Source organism: Mus caroli, chromosome 12, assembly GCF_900094665.2.
Source record: "Mus caroli chromosome 12, CAROLI_EIJ_v1.1, whole genome shotgun sequence".
NCBI classification, from domain to species: Eukaryota; Metazoa; Chordata; class Mammalia; order Rodentia; family Muridae; genus Mus; species Mus caroli.
The window spans coordinates 28240325-28258019 of NC_034581.1; the positions used below are offsets into that span (position 1 = coordinate 28240325).

Sequence of the window (17695 nt, forward strand, 5' to 3'; positions counted from 1 at the left end):
CACTCTGACCTGTAGAGACTAAGCTCGGCGGAGTCCCGGAGCCAAGATGGCGCTCCCTGCAGGGCAGGTCACTGTCCTCCGGCTGGGAGGGTGCCGGATGTCTGCGGCCCCAAAAGGGTGCTGCCTCAGCGGCTCTGTGGCTCCTGCCTGTCCCAGAAGCTGTCTCGCAAGAGTTATTTCTAGCCCTGATCCATGAGGAAAGGAAGCAATCTGAACTTCGAGGTCACTCAGCTTTCGGCTTAGCTGTTCCAGACAGCCGTACAAAACACAAGAAGCAAGGAGTTGTCTCCTAACAATCAGGGTTCTCTAGAGTAACCGAATAATAGAATTAGTCTCTCTATATATAGAAAGGGGATTTATTGGAATGACTTACAGGCTGCAGTCCAGCTAATTCAACAATGGCTAGCTTTGAATAGAAAGTCTAAGAATTTAGTAGTTGCTCAGTCTGCAAAGCTGTATGTAAGTCTTAGCTGGTCTTCAATAAACGCTGGAGTCCTGAGGAAGCAGGCTCCCATGTCAGTGAAGGAACAAATATGCTAACATGGGGAGGGACAGCAGGCAGAGAGCAAAAGCTTCCTTTTATGCCCTTCTATTGCCTTCTAGCAGAAGGGTGGCTCAGATTAAAGGTGTGTCTTCCTCAACATCAAGATCAAAGGCATCTATCTTCCTGGCTTGAAGGTCCAGACTAGAAGTGGATTCACCCACTTCAAACCAAGCAAAAATATCTCTCACTGGTGTGCCTTCCATTTCTGGACTGTAATTCATTCCAGATATAGTCCAATTGACAACAAAAGAATAGACATCCTGCTGTGTTTGCTCAGTTGAGCCTAAGCACAACAAAATATGTCATCAACAACGTAGAACCACGTAGCCAGCATGTAATTCCAGTGTGCACCCCTGGGAGAGACAGCAGGGTAGGATCCATCCGCAGAAAGAGCAGAGACATTGGAAAGCAATGAGAGTCAAGCAGGAGTGAGTTTAAAGCCCTTCTACAAGCATTTGCATTTGTTCAAGTGTTTCAGAGGCAAGTGAGTAAATCAACAATGTAAAGAAACTTATGATATCTAAAATTATTTCAATAAGTGAGAACAGTAGCAGATTTAACCCTAAAGGAGGGAAGGGCTTAAGGATTTAAAGACATAAACACCAACATTATTCCAAGTAAAGTCTGAGGAAGGAAAGCAAAGAACGCTTTGACTTTCTGCATTTGTGGGACTTACATGCCAAAGTCTTAAAGCTGAGGGAGAAAAGGAACAAAGAATTGTTGAAAATATTCAAACCACCTGTGTTAGGAACTAAATAATGCTTGTGTGTGTGTCCCCACCACACATATGCAACTAATATATTGAACACAAATCTCCAGTATGACATTGGGACAGAGCTTGTTGTGTGACTTTTTCTGGGGAAATTTGAAGAAATGTCTCTTCACTGTAGATAGGACATTGACAGAGCAATGAAAATCTTCATCCAAGTCCAGCTTTGTGAACCAGTGAACCAGGGCTACTTAGGCAAGCACGAACAACTCAAGATGTACAACTCAGCAATCTCCTTGATGCCTCTTGCAAGCTGCAACATCAAGAAATCTCATGTCAGTCAATTTTACTATTAGGTGTGGTAGGAATTACCTTGTGGGAAGGGGTTGGAAAGTTTCTAATCCTCATTCCTTCCCTCCACTCACCCCACACAATGGAAGTCCTCACAACTGCTCCAGTGTGGAGGAAGTAGCTAGTTAAATAGCATCATAGGGTAGGGCCCTGATCTCATGCAATTTATATTTCCATACAAAAGAGACTAGTAAGAGCTTGCCTTCTGTGAGACTCCCTGGGAAGCTGGTAGCCATCATCAAGCCAGAAAGAGGAAATGTACCCTGTCTGAATTTTTATTTTGGCTGCTGTAATCTAGCACTGTTGAATATTAAAATGTATTCTATCACTTTTTTTTTACAAGTTCTTTAAAATACAGTGTTTTTATAGACATGATTGTTTTCCTTTAATGACTTTTGAACTTTTTAAACTTTTCATTTTATTTTGTATGTGTGGACTTTCTAATATAAGTATTTCATGGCATGCATCTGGAGCTCCAAGAACAACTTTTGAAAGTTCATTTCCTCCTTCTTCTATTGGTTCCTGGGTTTGAACTCAGGTCACCAGTCACCTAGGGAGGGCGCTCTTACTCACTGAGCTATCACTGTCGTGATTTGTTTTAAATTTTTCTCAGTATGATATATCTACTCCCAGAGCCTTTAGCATAATACAAATATCTTAAACTTTTTAAGTATAATGTTTTTATTCTTTGAAAGAAGTTTTAAGCTTATACAACTTAGAATATTGTTTATTATTGATTGTTTCAACATATTTCTTGTAGAAATTGAATAACAGTTCTATAAAGTATCTCAAACCACCTCCCCACAATAAGAAATTGGATCTCCAGCAGCAGGCCTGATCTGAAGTGCCCTGTTTGGTACCACTCTGTGGCTCTGACTCCTGCTCGTTTGTTAGCTTGCCTTCCTTGTGTCTCGGACATTGTATTTTTCCTGGCTTGGTGCTGCCGGCCTTCGCTGTCTTTAAGAACTCGTGCTGTTTGCTTCAGACGCAGATTGAACCTTCTGAGACTTATTTTAAGATCTATTAGCAAAGTTAGAGCAGTGATCAATCTAGGAATAATTCCTTCCTGATTCAGATGTAGAACTGCTGGCACCTTTCCACATCCCTGAGGTGCGCTATCAGGCTCCCAGCCAGGCTGTGAGGAACAGAGATTATTTCCAGCCCTGTGTGACTAACAGATTTTTCCCCTCTAGTGTTTGGGGTGGCTGTTTATCCTTTAGGGCTTTCATCACAACATGTTGGGATGAATTTTGCCACATAGTCTGGGTGGACCCTTTGCAGGTCTTTTGAGATAGCATAGCTTTCCCCTCTCTGGTACATCCTTCCATAATCTGATGTGCAGGTCTGTTAACCCCATTCCTGTGTTGTGGCCTGGAAATTCCTTCCCAAAAAGTAAGCAGGAAGACTCTGTTTCTTGCCTTGCAGAGATCGTGTCATTTGTTCTGTGATAGAAAATGTCTTAGAAAGCACTTGTGTATGCAGTCATATAGGACGGTCAGTTGGGCTCTTTTGTACCATCTCAACCAGTCAGAAGCAGAAGTCCCTCATCTAGTTTTACTACCACTTACCACCACCACTGTTTAACCTTTATTAGATTTATTTATTTATGATGGTTGTGAGCCACTGTGTGGTTGCTAGGAATTGAACTCAGGACCTCTTTAAGAGCAGTTGGTGCTCTTAACATCTGAGCCATCTTTCTAGCCCCCCTGTTGAGCCATCTTATCAGATTCTTTATGTAGTATAAAAGATAATGGTGCTATTGGTGGTGGTGGTGATGTATGGAAAGGGAGACAGAGACAGACAGACAGACAGACAGACAGACATTTTGTTCATGTTTGTTTGCCTATCTTACTTTCTTTACCCATTCCAGATCTCAGTACTGGCCATCCATCCATTCTGCTTTACCTCATTTTGTTCTCACTGAGTAACCAACCCTCTGAAGGCAGCACAGTGTCCCATTCAGAAGCTCAGATTCTGAATCCTTTTCTTCCACATTAGAGCTGGGTTCCCCTTGACCTTGAGCAGCTGCATGGATTTTCCTCCTCCCCCTCGGCTGTGCATCCACTCTTGCTCAGTCTGCTTTGGAGAAAGCTCTTACCAGCACCAGTGGTGCTTTGCTTTCTGCCTTGGAGTTCTGGTTTCTTCTTGAATGTAAACTTACATTTTCAGTCTAATCACAGCCAATACAAGCCTTCCTCTTTAGTTACTGTTTATTCTCCTTTTGTCTTCTCTGTTTCTCATGAGAGTGATTTCTACTTTTGTCTTCATTTCCATTCTGTCCATTTCTCAGCTAGGTGTAACTAACAGGTCTGACTGTCTTCCACGATTCTATTGAAACTGTTCTCATTAAGGTTACCAGGGACCTACTTCTTAATTGTGAACTTCAGGGTATGTTTTTCAGTTCTTACCTCTTGGGGCCATCTGTTTGTGAGTCAAATAAGCTACTGAGAGGACATATAATTACTGTAGGCAGAGATTCTCATTAATATTTCACATTTAGAGTAGTCTGTATCTTCTGATATCATTATTACTTTAATAACTTCCTTGGGGAGAATTCCAAAGTAAGTCATTTGTCAAGCATCTTCCATGTTTTAGTGTGCACGGTCCCTGTAGTGTGCTGTAGAGCTTCTTCACATTCTAGGCAAGCCTTGTTAAGGAATGGAGCCATCTGCAGAGTTGAAGATTACAGGCAATGTAACAGATTGTCTTAAGTAATATTTTGGCAGAATGTATCTAAGGGGAATTTTCTTAGGAACATGCTCTTACTGATTATGCATGTTCATGCTTGGCAAAAATAGTCTACTAGAGAGTATAGTTCTTGGGTTTGAACAAACAATAAATTTAAATTTAGTTTATTGAAAAGTAAGATGCTAACCCTGTAACTATGCAGATAAAATTATTTAGTATAGCAGGTCCTTCTCATCATGTATGGGCCGTGATTAGTTGCAAACCATGGTTTCTCAGCCTTTTGTCTGTTCTTTCTCTTGTAGTTTCCAGATAATAATACTGACTCAGCAAACTATTGGTATGATCTGTATTTTAAGTTTCAACAGAAACAGGCAAAGTGAACATACTTTTTTTTTCTCATTTGAGACTTTCCAGAATTTCTCATCATAAAAAATGTTTCATTATTCTCCATAGCCCATATTAATAATTTATCTGCTGTGTCTAATTAGCACCACCACATGAATATTTGCCCCATAAAACAAGGAATGCTCTTCATGAAAGTGGCATCTCCAATGGCTAGTGAATCACATGACCCACACCAGAGATTCCGTAAATAGGACCTGGTAGACAGAAATAAGAGGGAAGGGATGACGGAAGATGCTGTGTCCTTTCATGAAAACTTAGTATTTAAAAATGGTTGGGGGTTGGTGTAGAGGTGGCTCAGTGGTTAACAGTATTGGCTGCTATTCCAAGGTTTGACTCCTAGTTTACGTTATATCCAGGTTTAGTGATATATACCTTTAATCCCAGTACCCAGGAAGCAGAAGCAAGTAGATTTCTGTGAAGGTAACTTGGTCCACATAGTGAGTTCCGGACCAGTCAGTGCCACAAAGTAAGACCCTGTCACAAAGAAAAGAAAGGAAAAGGGAAAAACAAACAAACAACAAATGTTATGAAACTTAGAAATAAGGTAGCTAATAAATATGACTGCTTTCTTTTTGATCTTTTTTAATATTAGAACATTTGGAAGGCATAGGTGAGGCGATCAGAAGTTTTGGCCACCCTGAACCACACTACACCTTGTCTTAAACAACAGTGCAAACAAACATTATGGCAATGAAGCTAAATGATTCATTTTTCTCAGTTTAGGGGGGAGTAATTGGGTTGGCTTTTTTTGTTTGTTTTTTGGTATATGTTCATTGTACATGGTCCTGTGTTGCATGTGAACATTTATCTAAGCACAGAATGCATTTTGAGCACATTCCCCTTACCCTCTTCCTTTCCTACCTGCCTCTACTTAGTCCTCCTTTATTCCTTTAGGCAGGTTCACTTCACTTCTACTTTGATGTCCTGTGTATGTGCAGGACTTTATATAGACAATTTACTTCTTAAAAGTTGAGGTCACACACACTTCACAGTGTAAGACTAACCTCATTTTTATGTAAAATGAATTTTAGAGGTTTTTTTCCTTTCAATCCAAACAATTTACCTTAGGTTTTGGTTGTTGTTTCATTTTGTTTTATTGGTGTGTGTGTATGTGTGGGTCTTGGGGGCAAATGCTAACACATCCCCAAACCTTGGCTTTTTGTTTGTTGGTTTGCCTTTGAGACAGGTTTCTACTATAGAGCCCAGGCTGGCCTGAAACTGGGTATGCATGCTGGCTGATCTTGACCTAGTAATCTCCGCGCATACATTTCTAGAGTGCTGGGGTTGTAGTGTAGGCCACTGTGCTTGGCCTCTCTGCAGAGTTCTACTGAGCCAGTAAAGCACCATTTACCCGACATGATGGCATACACCTGAGATTCTGGCATTCATGAGGAAGATTGGGAGTTAGAGACGAGCTTCAGTAACTTAGGGTGTTCCAGCAGCAGTAAGTGACCCCCGATCTCAGAGTCATGACAGTAACAGTGACAATGAAAGCACCATCCTGAGCACCATATATACATGGAAGAGGAAGTTGGCAGCCTCTGAAAGATGAAGCTAATTGGTGTGAGGACTTGAGAGGGGTTTATGTGACCTAGAAAAAAGTAAATCAAGCCAGTGCTTAGATTTGGCAGAATACTTTTATTTAATTATGGTATTTTTTCATTATAATTTTTTATTGAATATTTTCTTTATTTACATTTAAAATGTTATCCCCTTTCCCGGTTTCTCTCCCTCCTGTAAACACCCTATCCCATCCTCCTTCCCTCTGTTTCTATGAGGGTGTTCCTCCACCTACCCACCCACTCCCACCTCCCCACCCTCGATTCCGCTGTACTGGGGCATTAGTCGAGCCTTCATAGGACCAAGGACCTCTCCTCCCATTGATGCATGGCAAGGCCATCCTCTGCTGCATATGCAGCTGGAGCCATGTGTACTCCTTGGTTGATGGCTTAGTCCCTGGGAGTTCTGGGGGACCTGGTTGGTTGATATTGCTATTCTTTCTATGGGGTTGCCAACTGCTTCAGTTCTTACTCTAATTCCTTTATTCAGGACCCCACACTCAGTCCAATAGTTGGCTGTGAACATTTGCCTCTGTATTTGTAAGGCTCTGGGAGAGCCTCTCAGGAGACAGCCATATCAGGCTCCTTTCAGCATGCACTTCTTAGCATCCACAATAGTGTCTGGGTTTGGTGTCTGTATATGGGATTAATCCACAGGTGGGACAGTCTCTGGGTGGCCTTTCCTTCAGTCTCTGCTCAACACTTTATCTCCATATTTGCTCCTGTGAGTATTTTGTTCTCCTTCTAAGAAGGACCGAGGCACCTACACTTTGATCTTCCTTCTTATTGAGCTTCATGTGGTCTGTGAATTGTATCCTGGTTATTTGGAGCTTTTGGGCTAATGTCAGTGGCTTTTGGGCTCACTTATCAGTGAGTGCATGCCCTGTGTGTTCTTTTGTGATTGGGTTACCTCACTCAGGATGATATTTTCTAGTTCTATCCATTTGCCTAAGAGTTTCATGAATTCATTGTTTTTAATAGCTGAGTAGTACTCCATTGTGTAAATGTACCACATTTTCTGTATCCATTCCTCTGTTGAGGGGCATCTGGGTTCTTTCCAGCTTCTGGCTATTATAAATAAGGCTGCTGTGAACATAGTGGAGCATGTGTCCTTATTACATGTTGGAGCATCTTCTGGGTATATGCCCAGGAGTGGTATAGCTGGGTCCTTCAGTAGTACTATGTCCAATTTTCTGAAGAACTGCCAAACTGATTTCCAGAGTGGTTGTACCAACTTGCAATCCCACCAATAATGGAAGAGTATTTTTCTCCATATACTCGCCAGCATCTGCTGTCACTTGAGTTTTTGATCTTAGCTATTCTGAATGGTGTGAGGTGGAATCTCAGGCTTGCTTTGATTTGCATTTCTCTGATGGATATTGATAATATCCAATATATATATTGGATATTAGCCCTCTATCAGATGTAGGATTGCTGCAAGTTTGATACCTGCCTACACTGCACAGTCAGTGAGTTCCAGGTCAGCCTGAGCTATAGAAGGAGACTCCCATCTTCAAAGCCCAAACGTGAAACCTCAGTGGACATTCTCCACCTTCCCCAGGTTACTGCGCGCTATGATTCCTCCCACCTCATCTTACCTCTCAGCCAGCAATCACTGATCTGCTTTTCATATATGGATCTTTCTATGTCTTAGGAATATAGACAAATTAAGGGTACAGGGTAGAGCTTATGTTTGTACTCTTCTGCCCTCTTTATGGTACATGCTTTTATTGAGGGTTATCCATACTTTCCTGTGCTTTTATTGCTAGATATTACCCATATGCATTATTTTGTTTGTGTTGTATGTGGTTTTTTCTCATCTTGTTTATGTGTTTATCTGTTGATGTTGGAGTTTTGTTTTGTTTGTTTGTCTTTACAATTTTGGCCTCCTGAAATAAAAGTGGTTTTAATGTTCATGTACAAGTCATAATATAGACCTATATTGTTATTTCATTTGGAATAGAAATTCTAACTGGGAATACAATGGTGGATCACTGTCTGTTACTGTTTCTGTCTCTCTCTTACACACACATACACACACACACACCTTTTTTTTTCTTTGCAGCAATATATTTCGTAGTTCCATTTCTGTATCTTCAAATTTTTATATAAACTTTCATTTTGTTTCTTTTTAGTTTAAGACATTTGAACAATTAATTCAGTTTTGACCATGTGGTTTTAATTTACAGTTGACAATTGACTGAAGATTAATGTTTTCTAGATCTTATTTGCCATCCGTAGAGCTTCTTTGATATTGGTCCTCTGTACAAAATAGAACTTGACTTTATATATTCTGTCTATAAATGCTTCTGTGAAATATGTACGGCTATGTTTTCCATCTTGGGCTTGCCCTGTTTCCTCGGTGGTGCCTACTGAGGAAAGGACACTTGATGCAGACGCTTTTGATGCAGATTCTCCATGATTCCTTCAGTGATGGTGACATGGGTTTCATATCGTGTCTTAGGCATAGGCAGGCAAGTTTCCTCACACACTCGTCTAGAAAGCTAAATCCTTTGTGAATTAGTTTCTGTATAAGGGATAAGGGCATTATATTGTGAGGGATATGCATATAAATGTTACATTGTTGCCTTTCTTGGCATTGGGCCCTCGCTAGCTTATCTTTGCATTTTGATTATCATAGTTTTTTAAATCCTGACATGATACAGAGTGGTCTGCTATTTTCTCAAAAGTTAATTTTGCTATTCTAGGTCTTTTCCTGGGAATTTTTGTCACTTTCTTAATTTCTACAAAAGGTCTGCATTGATTTTTGTATGAGATTGCATTTAATGTACTGATTAGCCTGGGCATAATTCACCTATAACAATTAGCCTATTAAATTGGATATTATGTCTCTAGGTATTTAGGTCTCCTAAGGTCACTGTCATTTCCACACTGTATTCATAGTTTGTTAGATATATGGCTAAAATGTTCACATATTAATGCTTTTGCAAGCCGGGCAGTGGTGGCGCAGGCCTTTAATCCCAGCCCTTGGGAGGCAGAGGCAGGCGGATTTCTAAGTTCGAGGACAGCCTGGCTAGTGTATTGTTCTGAGTGGTTGTTGCCAGTGTATAGACTACACTGTTTGTTCATTGGCCTGTATGGGAAGCCTAACCTCCTGCTAACTCCCATAGTTGACCACACTGCCTCCTAAACAGTGGCCGCTGTTCCTCTCTAGCCTGATAGTCTGTTTTCCAACTGCTGGACTGTGCTGATCCCACTGCAGGCTCCGTGGACTCTTCACTCCCACTGTGGGCATCCATTTCAAAGCCTGCTTCCCCTTAGAATTGATATTAGGAGTAAATGTTAGGGTTTTTTTTTTCCCCAAATATATTTTCCTCTATTGGAAGGTAATGTGATTTTTCTTAGAAGTTTGTTAGTATGATGAATCACACTGACTGATTCTAAAATGTTAAACCAATGAATAATTCCTGGAATAATTCTCAGATACATCACATTCTTTTTAACTGTTGCTGATTACATTTGGAAAAGTTTTATTTTTAATGTTTGCACCTGAGCAGTGTTATTCTTTACATTTGTTTCTCTTTGCTGTCTTTGGTTTTGCTATTAGAACAATAGAACACAATTAGACACTGTTTAAGGAAGAAATTGTTGTAATATATTCATTTTTCTATGTTCTTATTTTTATCATTTATCAAGAAAAAGACATGTGCAACTAAAATAGTAAATTTTATCTATTTTTAATGTAAATAACATCTCAGATTATATGGGTTTTGACCAAATCCAGTGAATTTCAAAGGTGTCTTTGGAACATATCTTTAGTTTGTCCTTTACTCTAGTATTGCTCTATTTATTACATATTCATGTGAAAAGCAAATCCTGATTTACTACTTCTCATTGCCTTATGATTTATCTAATACATATTTTCCTTGGCAGCTTCTATGTTTTTGAAACAAGCATTTGAAGGTGAATACCCTAAACTCTTACGTCTTTATAATGACTTATGGAAGCGTCTTCAGCAGTCCAGTCAGAATACCCAGGGGACTTTCAGTCCAAGTGGAACTCCTGACCTCTATGTGGACCTCCCACACATGGAAGATGATACACAAGACATGTTCATACTGAAAAGGCCAGATTATGAGTATGTTTTATTTAATTTGAATGAATGTGTTATTGGCATTTTAAGGATTCTGTTTTCTACTTTCCTTATAAATTAGAAGTTAGGATATACTAAGCTTCTAAGTCTTTGGAATGATTGGTGTATTTTGCAAAATTTCTCTGTAAAGATTAAATTTACCTGTGGCTTAGCATTATACCTGCTACCAGAATGAGTTTTGAAGTCTAACACTGTGCTGGGTAACTAGAAGCTGGGTGATAAGCAAATGTGATCTTTGTCTTTCAGTTGATCTAGTGTGTGGTTAAACTTCCAGGGAGATAAATCTTATGCTGGATTCTTTCTTTCTTTTTTTTTTTTTAATTAGGTATTTTCTTCATTTACATTTCCAATGCTATCCCAAAAGTCTCCCATACTCTCCCCACCCCCACTCCCCTACCCATCCACTCCCACTTCTTGGCCCTGGCATTCCCTGTACTGAGGTATATAAAGTTTGCAAGACCAAGGGGCCTCTCTTCCCAATGATGGCCGACTAGGCCATCTTCTGCTACATGTGCAGCTAGAGACACAAGCTCTGAGGGTACTGGTTAGTTCATATTGTTGTTCCACCTATAGGGTTGCAGATCCCTTTACCTCCTTGGGTACTTTCTCTAGCTCCTCCATTGGGGGCCTTGTGTTCCATCCAATAGCTGACTGTGAGCATCCATTTCTGTGTTTGCTAGGCCCCGGCATAGTCTCACAAGAGACAGCTATATCAGGGTCCTTTCAGCAAAATCTTGCTGGTGTATGCAATGGTGTCAGCGTTTGGAGGCTGGATTCTTTCTTAGTTGATGTTTTAGAAAAGACTAAGTAGTTGATTCTGTCTCAGATGACACCTTAGGTCGCTACAAAGCACATATTTTGTAACCAGCTTTAAGAGTTACATTGGAGACCAATATATCGTGTTTATAAATTCTATCTTGCCAACTTGCCACAAAATCTGATTTCACATTTCTGCATGAGTACCAGATTAGCTCTCCTCAAATTCTAAAATATTGTTTATTGTCACAACGCTGTCAAAGTATTGGTAGATTCTTCTCCCTTACTTAGTAAGAAAAAGCACTGGGTAGCTTCAGGGTAGTGTCAGCTGCTTTTTCCTCTTCTGTCTGCTAGAACTGACTGGTGAAGTACATAGCCATAGGCTGGAATGGTAGGTTGAGAGCAGACTGTCTCCTTGGAAGCTGTTTTATCATAAAAGTCAGATTAGCAAGAGGAGGCAAAGCTGCAGAAATATAATAATGCATTAAGTTTTAAGGCATTGCTACAAAATATGATATTCAGAAATACGATGTGTTTCTGGCTTAGCTTTATTTTTTTTCAGTCCACGTGCACACACTAGGAACGAACTACAAAAAGCACAGAACCAGTGGGAAGAAGATAGAATTCTGATTTTGTGCTTTTTGCTTTTTGCTAGTCAAGGCATCTGTATAGTCAATGCTTTTGCCATTGTGGCACCTGAGAGAAGCAACGGAAAGCAGGGCAGTATTGGTTTTGGCTTATGGCTTTCCAGGTTTCTTTCCAGTTTGTTTGTTTGTTGTTTGTTATGTTGTGTTTTGTTTTGTTTCTGACAAGGTAAAAACATCATGGAGGATCACGGTGGAGTAGCCACCCAGGAGCAGAGGATAGCATATTGCTCCTGGGGGCTTGCTCCCAGTGACCTACTTCTTCCCCTTGGCACCACTGCCAACTTTCTACCCTTTCCCCAGTAATACCATTCGTGTGATCAGACCATCAAGGATTTCATCCATTTGTTAATTTTAGGGAGCTTCCCCAAACCCATTACTAGCAGCTAAGCTCCCAATGTCTGTAGGGGACATCTCCTATTCTAATAATAATGGTTTGGTACTGCCGTGAGGATAAATTAGAATTCAAAATGTAGAAAGAGCTTTATTGTCTATGTTAATTTGATTTTAAAAGGAACATAATGAACATTTAATACAGGAGGAGTAGTCATTCACAAATGGTACTCAAACAATAGTCATATGCAAAAAGATGAAATTGGACCTTTTTTGTGACAGTGTATACAAAAATGAACTTGGCCGGGCGTGGTGGCGCACGCCTTTAATCCCAGCACTTGGGAGGCAGAGGCAGGCGGATTTCTGAGTTCGAGGCCAGCCTGGTCTACAAAGTGAGTGCCAGGACAGCCAGGGCTACACAGAGAAACCCTGTCTCGAAAAACCAAAAAAAAAAAAAAAAAAAACCAAAAAACAAAAATGAACTAAAAGTGAATCATAGGTCTAAATGTACAATATAGGGGTTAAACAGATGGCCTAGCAATTGTGAGCTATTGCAGTGCATTGCAGAATTTCCATGTTCAGGAAATACTTGGTAGACTGCAAAAACTTAGTGATATTTGAGGGAAGAGAGAGGAGCTAGGAAAGAGTGGCACATTCAGAAAGTCACCTCTGTACTTGAACTTCACCTGACTCCCTTTTCACTAGACTGTAAAACTCTCCTGTCTCTTATCAAAGTGCCCGGTGCCTATTCCCAGGAAATCTGTGTGGGGACCAATACTTACTGAGGGAGAAAGTATCAAGCGATGACTAGAATTGTGTGTGCTTCAGGAGCCAAGAGCAGTTTGACCTGTAAGCTTGTAACAGGTTGACAAGAAGGAAGAGAGGAGAGACTGTTGCCTATACAAGGAGAGCAGGTCAGATGTTGTCAAGGTTGACCTGTAAGATGGAGGGAAGTTGTCGTAGAAATTACTTAAACCCGACCCAGTGTTTCTAGCCCTTCCTAAGACCATTTAGTTCCTGGATAAAAGACACACACAACCTTTATATTTTCAATAAGCCTTAAACAGCACAAGGGCTGGTGAGACTACCCTCTTTGCTATTAAAATCTACTTTCCTATCGATAATGTTGAGTTATTATTTACTATGTTTCATCTGGGCTGCTCTTAACTCCAGTTGGCCAGCCCTTGGGGCAAAATTTCTTTATGACTCAACTAACCCATGGTGGCTTCTTTCCTCCTCCACATCCTCCTGGCTCCTCCAGCCTCAAGCCCTGAAAACCTAAGCCCCACCTCTGTCTTTTCTGCCCAGCTGTTTGCTATTGCCAGCTTTTTTTTTAAACCAATCAGAAATAAAATAATTTAGGGGCAGGGTCACCTGGGTCCCCTTGCAGACTCCCGGTCTTGGGGGCTCTTACTTGGCATTACAATAGATAGCAAGACCGAACCTCAACAGGAGGTTTATTCTGTAAGGAAAAAGAAGACAGTGCAAAGGTTGCTGAAGGGATTGTAAGCAGGAGATATGAAGAGACAGCAGTTAATCCTAGGAGTAAAACAGTTCTTAGTAGTGCAGAAAGGCCTTTACTAGTAACTAAAAGAACAGTATAAGATCTAGTCAGTGCCTGCTAAATAGGAGCCTGCAGAGAGGGTTAGCATCAGCAAATGACAAAGAAGAGTTTAGTAAAACAGCTCCACTTGAGAACATGTATGCTGGTACAGGGCTGTCACAAATACTTCTTTATTTTGTCTTCATTCTTGCAGTGTTCCAAGAATGGAAATCCAAGGAAGGTCTACCTCCGTACCCTATCCCTCAGTTTGTAGGCTTTACGGAGCATGCATGGTAGCTATGAGTTACAAGGTTTGAGCTAGTGTGGGAGGAGTCTGCTGACTGCATCTTGGGTTTGCTTTGATCGTCTATAAACAGGCTAGAAATAAAAGGCTCTTGCAATATTCTTTTAGTTTCAGGGGACTGCCAATACAGTACATACTACACAAGATAGCTAAGTTTTACATTTAAAATGCTCATGTGCTCTTTAGTAGGTGTTCAGTTATGAAGCATGTTTGTAAATGTGCTTATAACTTTTTAAAAGAAATTCTTGTTACAACTACAGTTTATAGCTAGTAGTTACCTTTTAAATTTTTTGTTTTGTTTTGTTTTGTTCTCACAGTCCAGAAAAGGCTTTGAAAGATTCACTGCAACCATATGAGGCTGCTTATCTCTCAAAATCCCTATCACGTCTCTTCGATCCTATCAACTTGGTTTTTCCTCCGGGAGGGCGTAATCCTCCTTCCTCTGATGAGCTCGATGGGATCACTAAGACTATAACAAGGTACGTGTTGCTGATGGAACAGCCGCCTAGGCTGCCTGCCAGGGTTCTAGTGGCAGTACTTTTTAAATTGACCTCAAATCAGTCTAGTGATTAGAGGGGTTCAATTAAGTTTTGGAGTAAGTACTCATAATGCTTGAGATTCTAATTAATAAAGCCATTTAGATGCATATAGTGTGTGTGTATATATATATATATATATATATATATATATATATATATATAGTATAGAAGTCATCTCTCATATTTGTTCTGTATCTTAGCAAGATGGAACTATCCCTAGGCCTTTTACTCCTCTAACTTCTTAGTATTCCATGGGGAAACAAATTATAATAATCATACAAACTGTAAAAACTGAGACATACCTAGAGGTTTTAACCCAGAAATCACTTTATGGCAGGAACAGGCCTAATACTTCTGATTCGCCTGCTGTGTTTAGCAATTTAGGCTTTCAAGTGAATGTGACAGCTTTTATCTCAAAAGGGAAGGCGTTTGACAGAGACCCTTCTGACAGGAACAGACAAGTGCAGTTATGCTGTTGGCTTCAGAGGTCTTTTACTAAGATTACAGGTCAGACCTCACACTCTGTCGTAGCTGGTCAGTTGTTATAACATTATGATGGACATTTTGAGGAGCAAAAGCAGTGGCTGGGCAATCTAGAACCATGAGGTAGGATTGCTTAAGCTTTTTTCAGTCTACAAATTTGAAGAGGGCAGTTTACAGATGTAATACTTATGTGCATATCTGCAGCTGTGAATGTACCTATACGGTGTTTCTGCTGCCCTAGACCTGCCACCATATACTTGGACTTGGTAGAGTCTTGACTGTTTGAGTCTCACCTTAACGACCATTCCCTGTGTAGTGTGCTTGTGGTGGGAGACGTGCTAATTTCACTTGATCTCTGTTACCTAGTGCTATAAATGCTGAGGATGTTGATTATCAAAGGTAACAGTGCTATAGTCAAATATCATCTGGGGCTTTAAGGATGCTTATGTCTGTGTTTAATAGAATGTAAAAGTGAGCAATCTCAGTACTACATGTGTTGGGGTTCAGGAACCCACACAAACCATTCAGATATTAATCTCAGTTAAACAGGGCTGGTTTATTGAACACACACCCCAAGACTAATGATGTGGGAGGACTGTAGCTCCAGACTTGGAACCTGGGTGGAACCTCAGACAGGGCCAGCTTATAAAGGCTAAAACTGCAAAATTCACAGTGAGCTCATATGCAGATGGAGGAAGTGCTACCGAGTCTCTGACTGAAGCTACTGTAGACATAACAGTTCATATTGACCTTTAATTTGATGGGTCCTAAGTGAAGCTTATAGTTGTGGAATTTCATGAGATTAACAAGTCTTGTAACATACCAAACATAACAGGGTATATGGTCAGCATACCCCTGCTCTGAGTCAAGTTATTTTTCTGTGTCAGTGACTGGAAGTCATATTGCAGCAACAATATGAAATAGCTGGCAGCAAAGAAAATAATGGCTACAGCTATGCTTGGTGGGACAGGCCTCAACAACATGAAAGGACATTTTGTCATGCATACTAGTATTGTTTCAAACCCTTTCAGTGCTGTGTTTGTTTGTTTGTTTTGTTTTGTTTTTCTGGGTTTTTTGTTTTGTTTTTTTGAGACCAAGTCCCAAAAAAAGGCATCTTCTTGCCTCTGCCTCCAAAGTACTAGGATTAAAGGTATGTGCTACAAGTCCCTGGGTGGCTTCCTTTAGCTTCTTTAAAAAGTTAAACTGGTAAGTATGAAAATTTTATGCACTTCAGAGATAATGCATTTCTTTTCTACCCCATATGGTTTTAACTCTTGGTGGTATTCTTTCCATGGTTTCTGGAACAATGTCCTCTTTCCTTCTATAGTCAGATCAAAAGTCCTATCAGTTCGCTGTTAAAGTTGACAGTGGATATGACAGAGAAATACTTAAAAATCTAAGATTTTAAACATTAAAGTTGTAGCCCCATGCTCTTAATGTATTTATTCTTTACACAGTTAATGAGCTGGCATAGTTTATACAGAACCCAGGTGTCCTATGTGTCATATGTAATTAATATGTTTAGCCTATGTTCCTCCAAGGTCATCATTTTCATTCAAGAGCTGTCACTTCCTTGCAGATGTCTGTGGCATGCAATGCCTCTAATTGCACTTATCAGTATTAGCATGAGTGTACACAATTTAGTCTCTTAATGATAGACTGGACCCACACATGGCTCACTTTATTAATGTGAAACTGGTTGTTAACAAAGCCCTTTTTCCTAATGCTTAATTTAGGGAGAAAAATGAAACACTGTAGCCAGTTCTTGGACGCAGTGAGCAGAAGCTGTATCCAGGTTCAGTTTGTTCTTTACTGGGTTTCAGGTTATGTGGTGCTGATTGCTTTGTTGATTAATTATGTTTGCTTATGATGGAAATCTGCTTTTGTTTTCTCCAGTGAACTCAATGTAGCTGCTGTTGATGCAAACCTCACATTAGCTGTGTCAAAAAATGTGGCAAAGACCATCCAGTTATATGCTGTGAAATCAGAACAGCTTGTAAGTGATGTCCTTTTATGTATATGATTTGGCTAAAAATTGTTAGTTATATGTTTCCTGAGTAGCCATAATTAACATTATAACAAATGAAACAATCTCTTTATAGTTACATCTGGGTTGTTCGAGTTGGCTTTATAGTAATTTTTAGAGTAACATGCGAAGTGATTTACATAGACTGGCCCACAGAGGTAATTATATTATGAAGCTTCCTACTTTCAGTTTCCAAATTATGTTTGTTAATATGGTGCAATTTTCCATTCATTTGTTCTTGTAATCTTGACAAATAATTTAGAGGCATCTTTTTTTCAAGCTTTGTTTATTAAAAAAGAGCCATACAGGGACATGGGAGCTGTTTGTAGGCAATCAGATGAATAATTTTTCTTTTAGACCTTATTTATAAATGTTTATAGCTTTAAACACACACATACACAAACATGATATATTATCATAAATAAAATCTGATATTGTGTCCAGTAGAGTTTAGTGTAGCTGTCTAAGTGCCAGGAAAGAAGTCTCTATGAGATAGCCCTGCCTGAGGATAAATGTGAGAAGAAAGAGCCAGCCCTGCCTAAAAAGAGTTCACTTTCTGATGAGGACAGGTTGAGGGATAACAAAAAGGCAATAGTCATAGAATATATAACTTTAATTAATGTAATAATGACCAAAGGCTTTGAATATGGAAACTATGTTAACTAAGGCAGTTGAATTCATGCTATTGGTGACAATC

The 17695-nt window shown here is 39.9% G+C and overlaps 1 protein-coding gene across 3 annotated transcripts in view; it reads left to right on the top strand.

Moving 5' to 3' along the window:
* Cog5 (component of oligomeric golgi complex 5) overlaps positions 1-17695 on the top strand; it is a 293171-nt gene that overhangs the window by 176881 nt on the left and 98595 nt on the right. For all 3 annotated transcript variants that reach the window (XM_021179459.2, XM_021179458.2, XM_029484711.1), the window contains exons 12-14: positions 10151-10355; positions 14268-14429; positions 16869-16968. In XM_021179459.2, coding sequence (XP_021035118.1) covers positions 10151-10355; positions 14268-14429; positions 16869-16968 — 467 coding nt within the window. The remainder of the gene's footprint in view (positions 1-10150; positions 10356-14267; positions 14430-16868; positions 16969-17695) is intronic.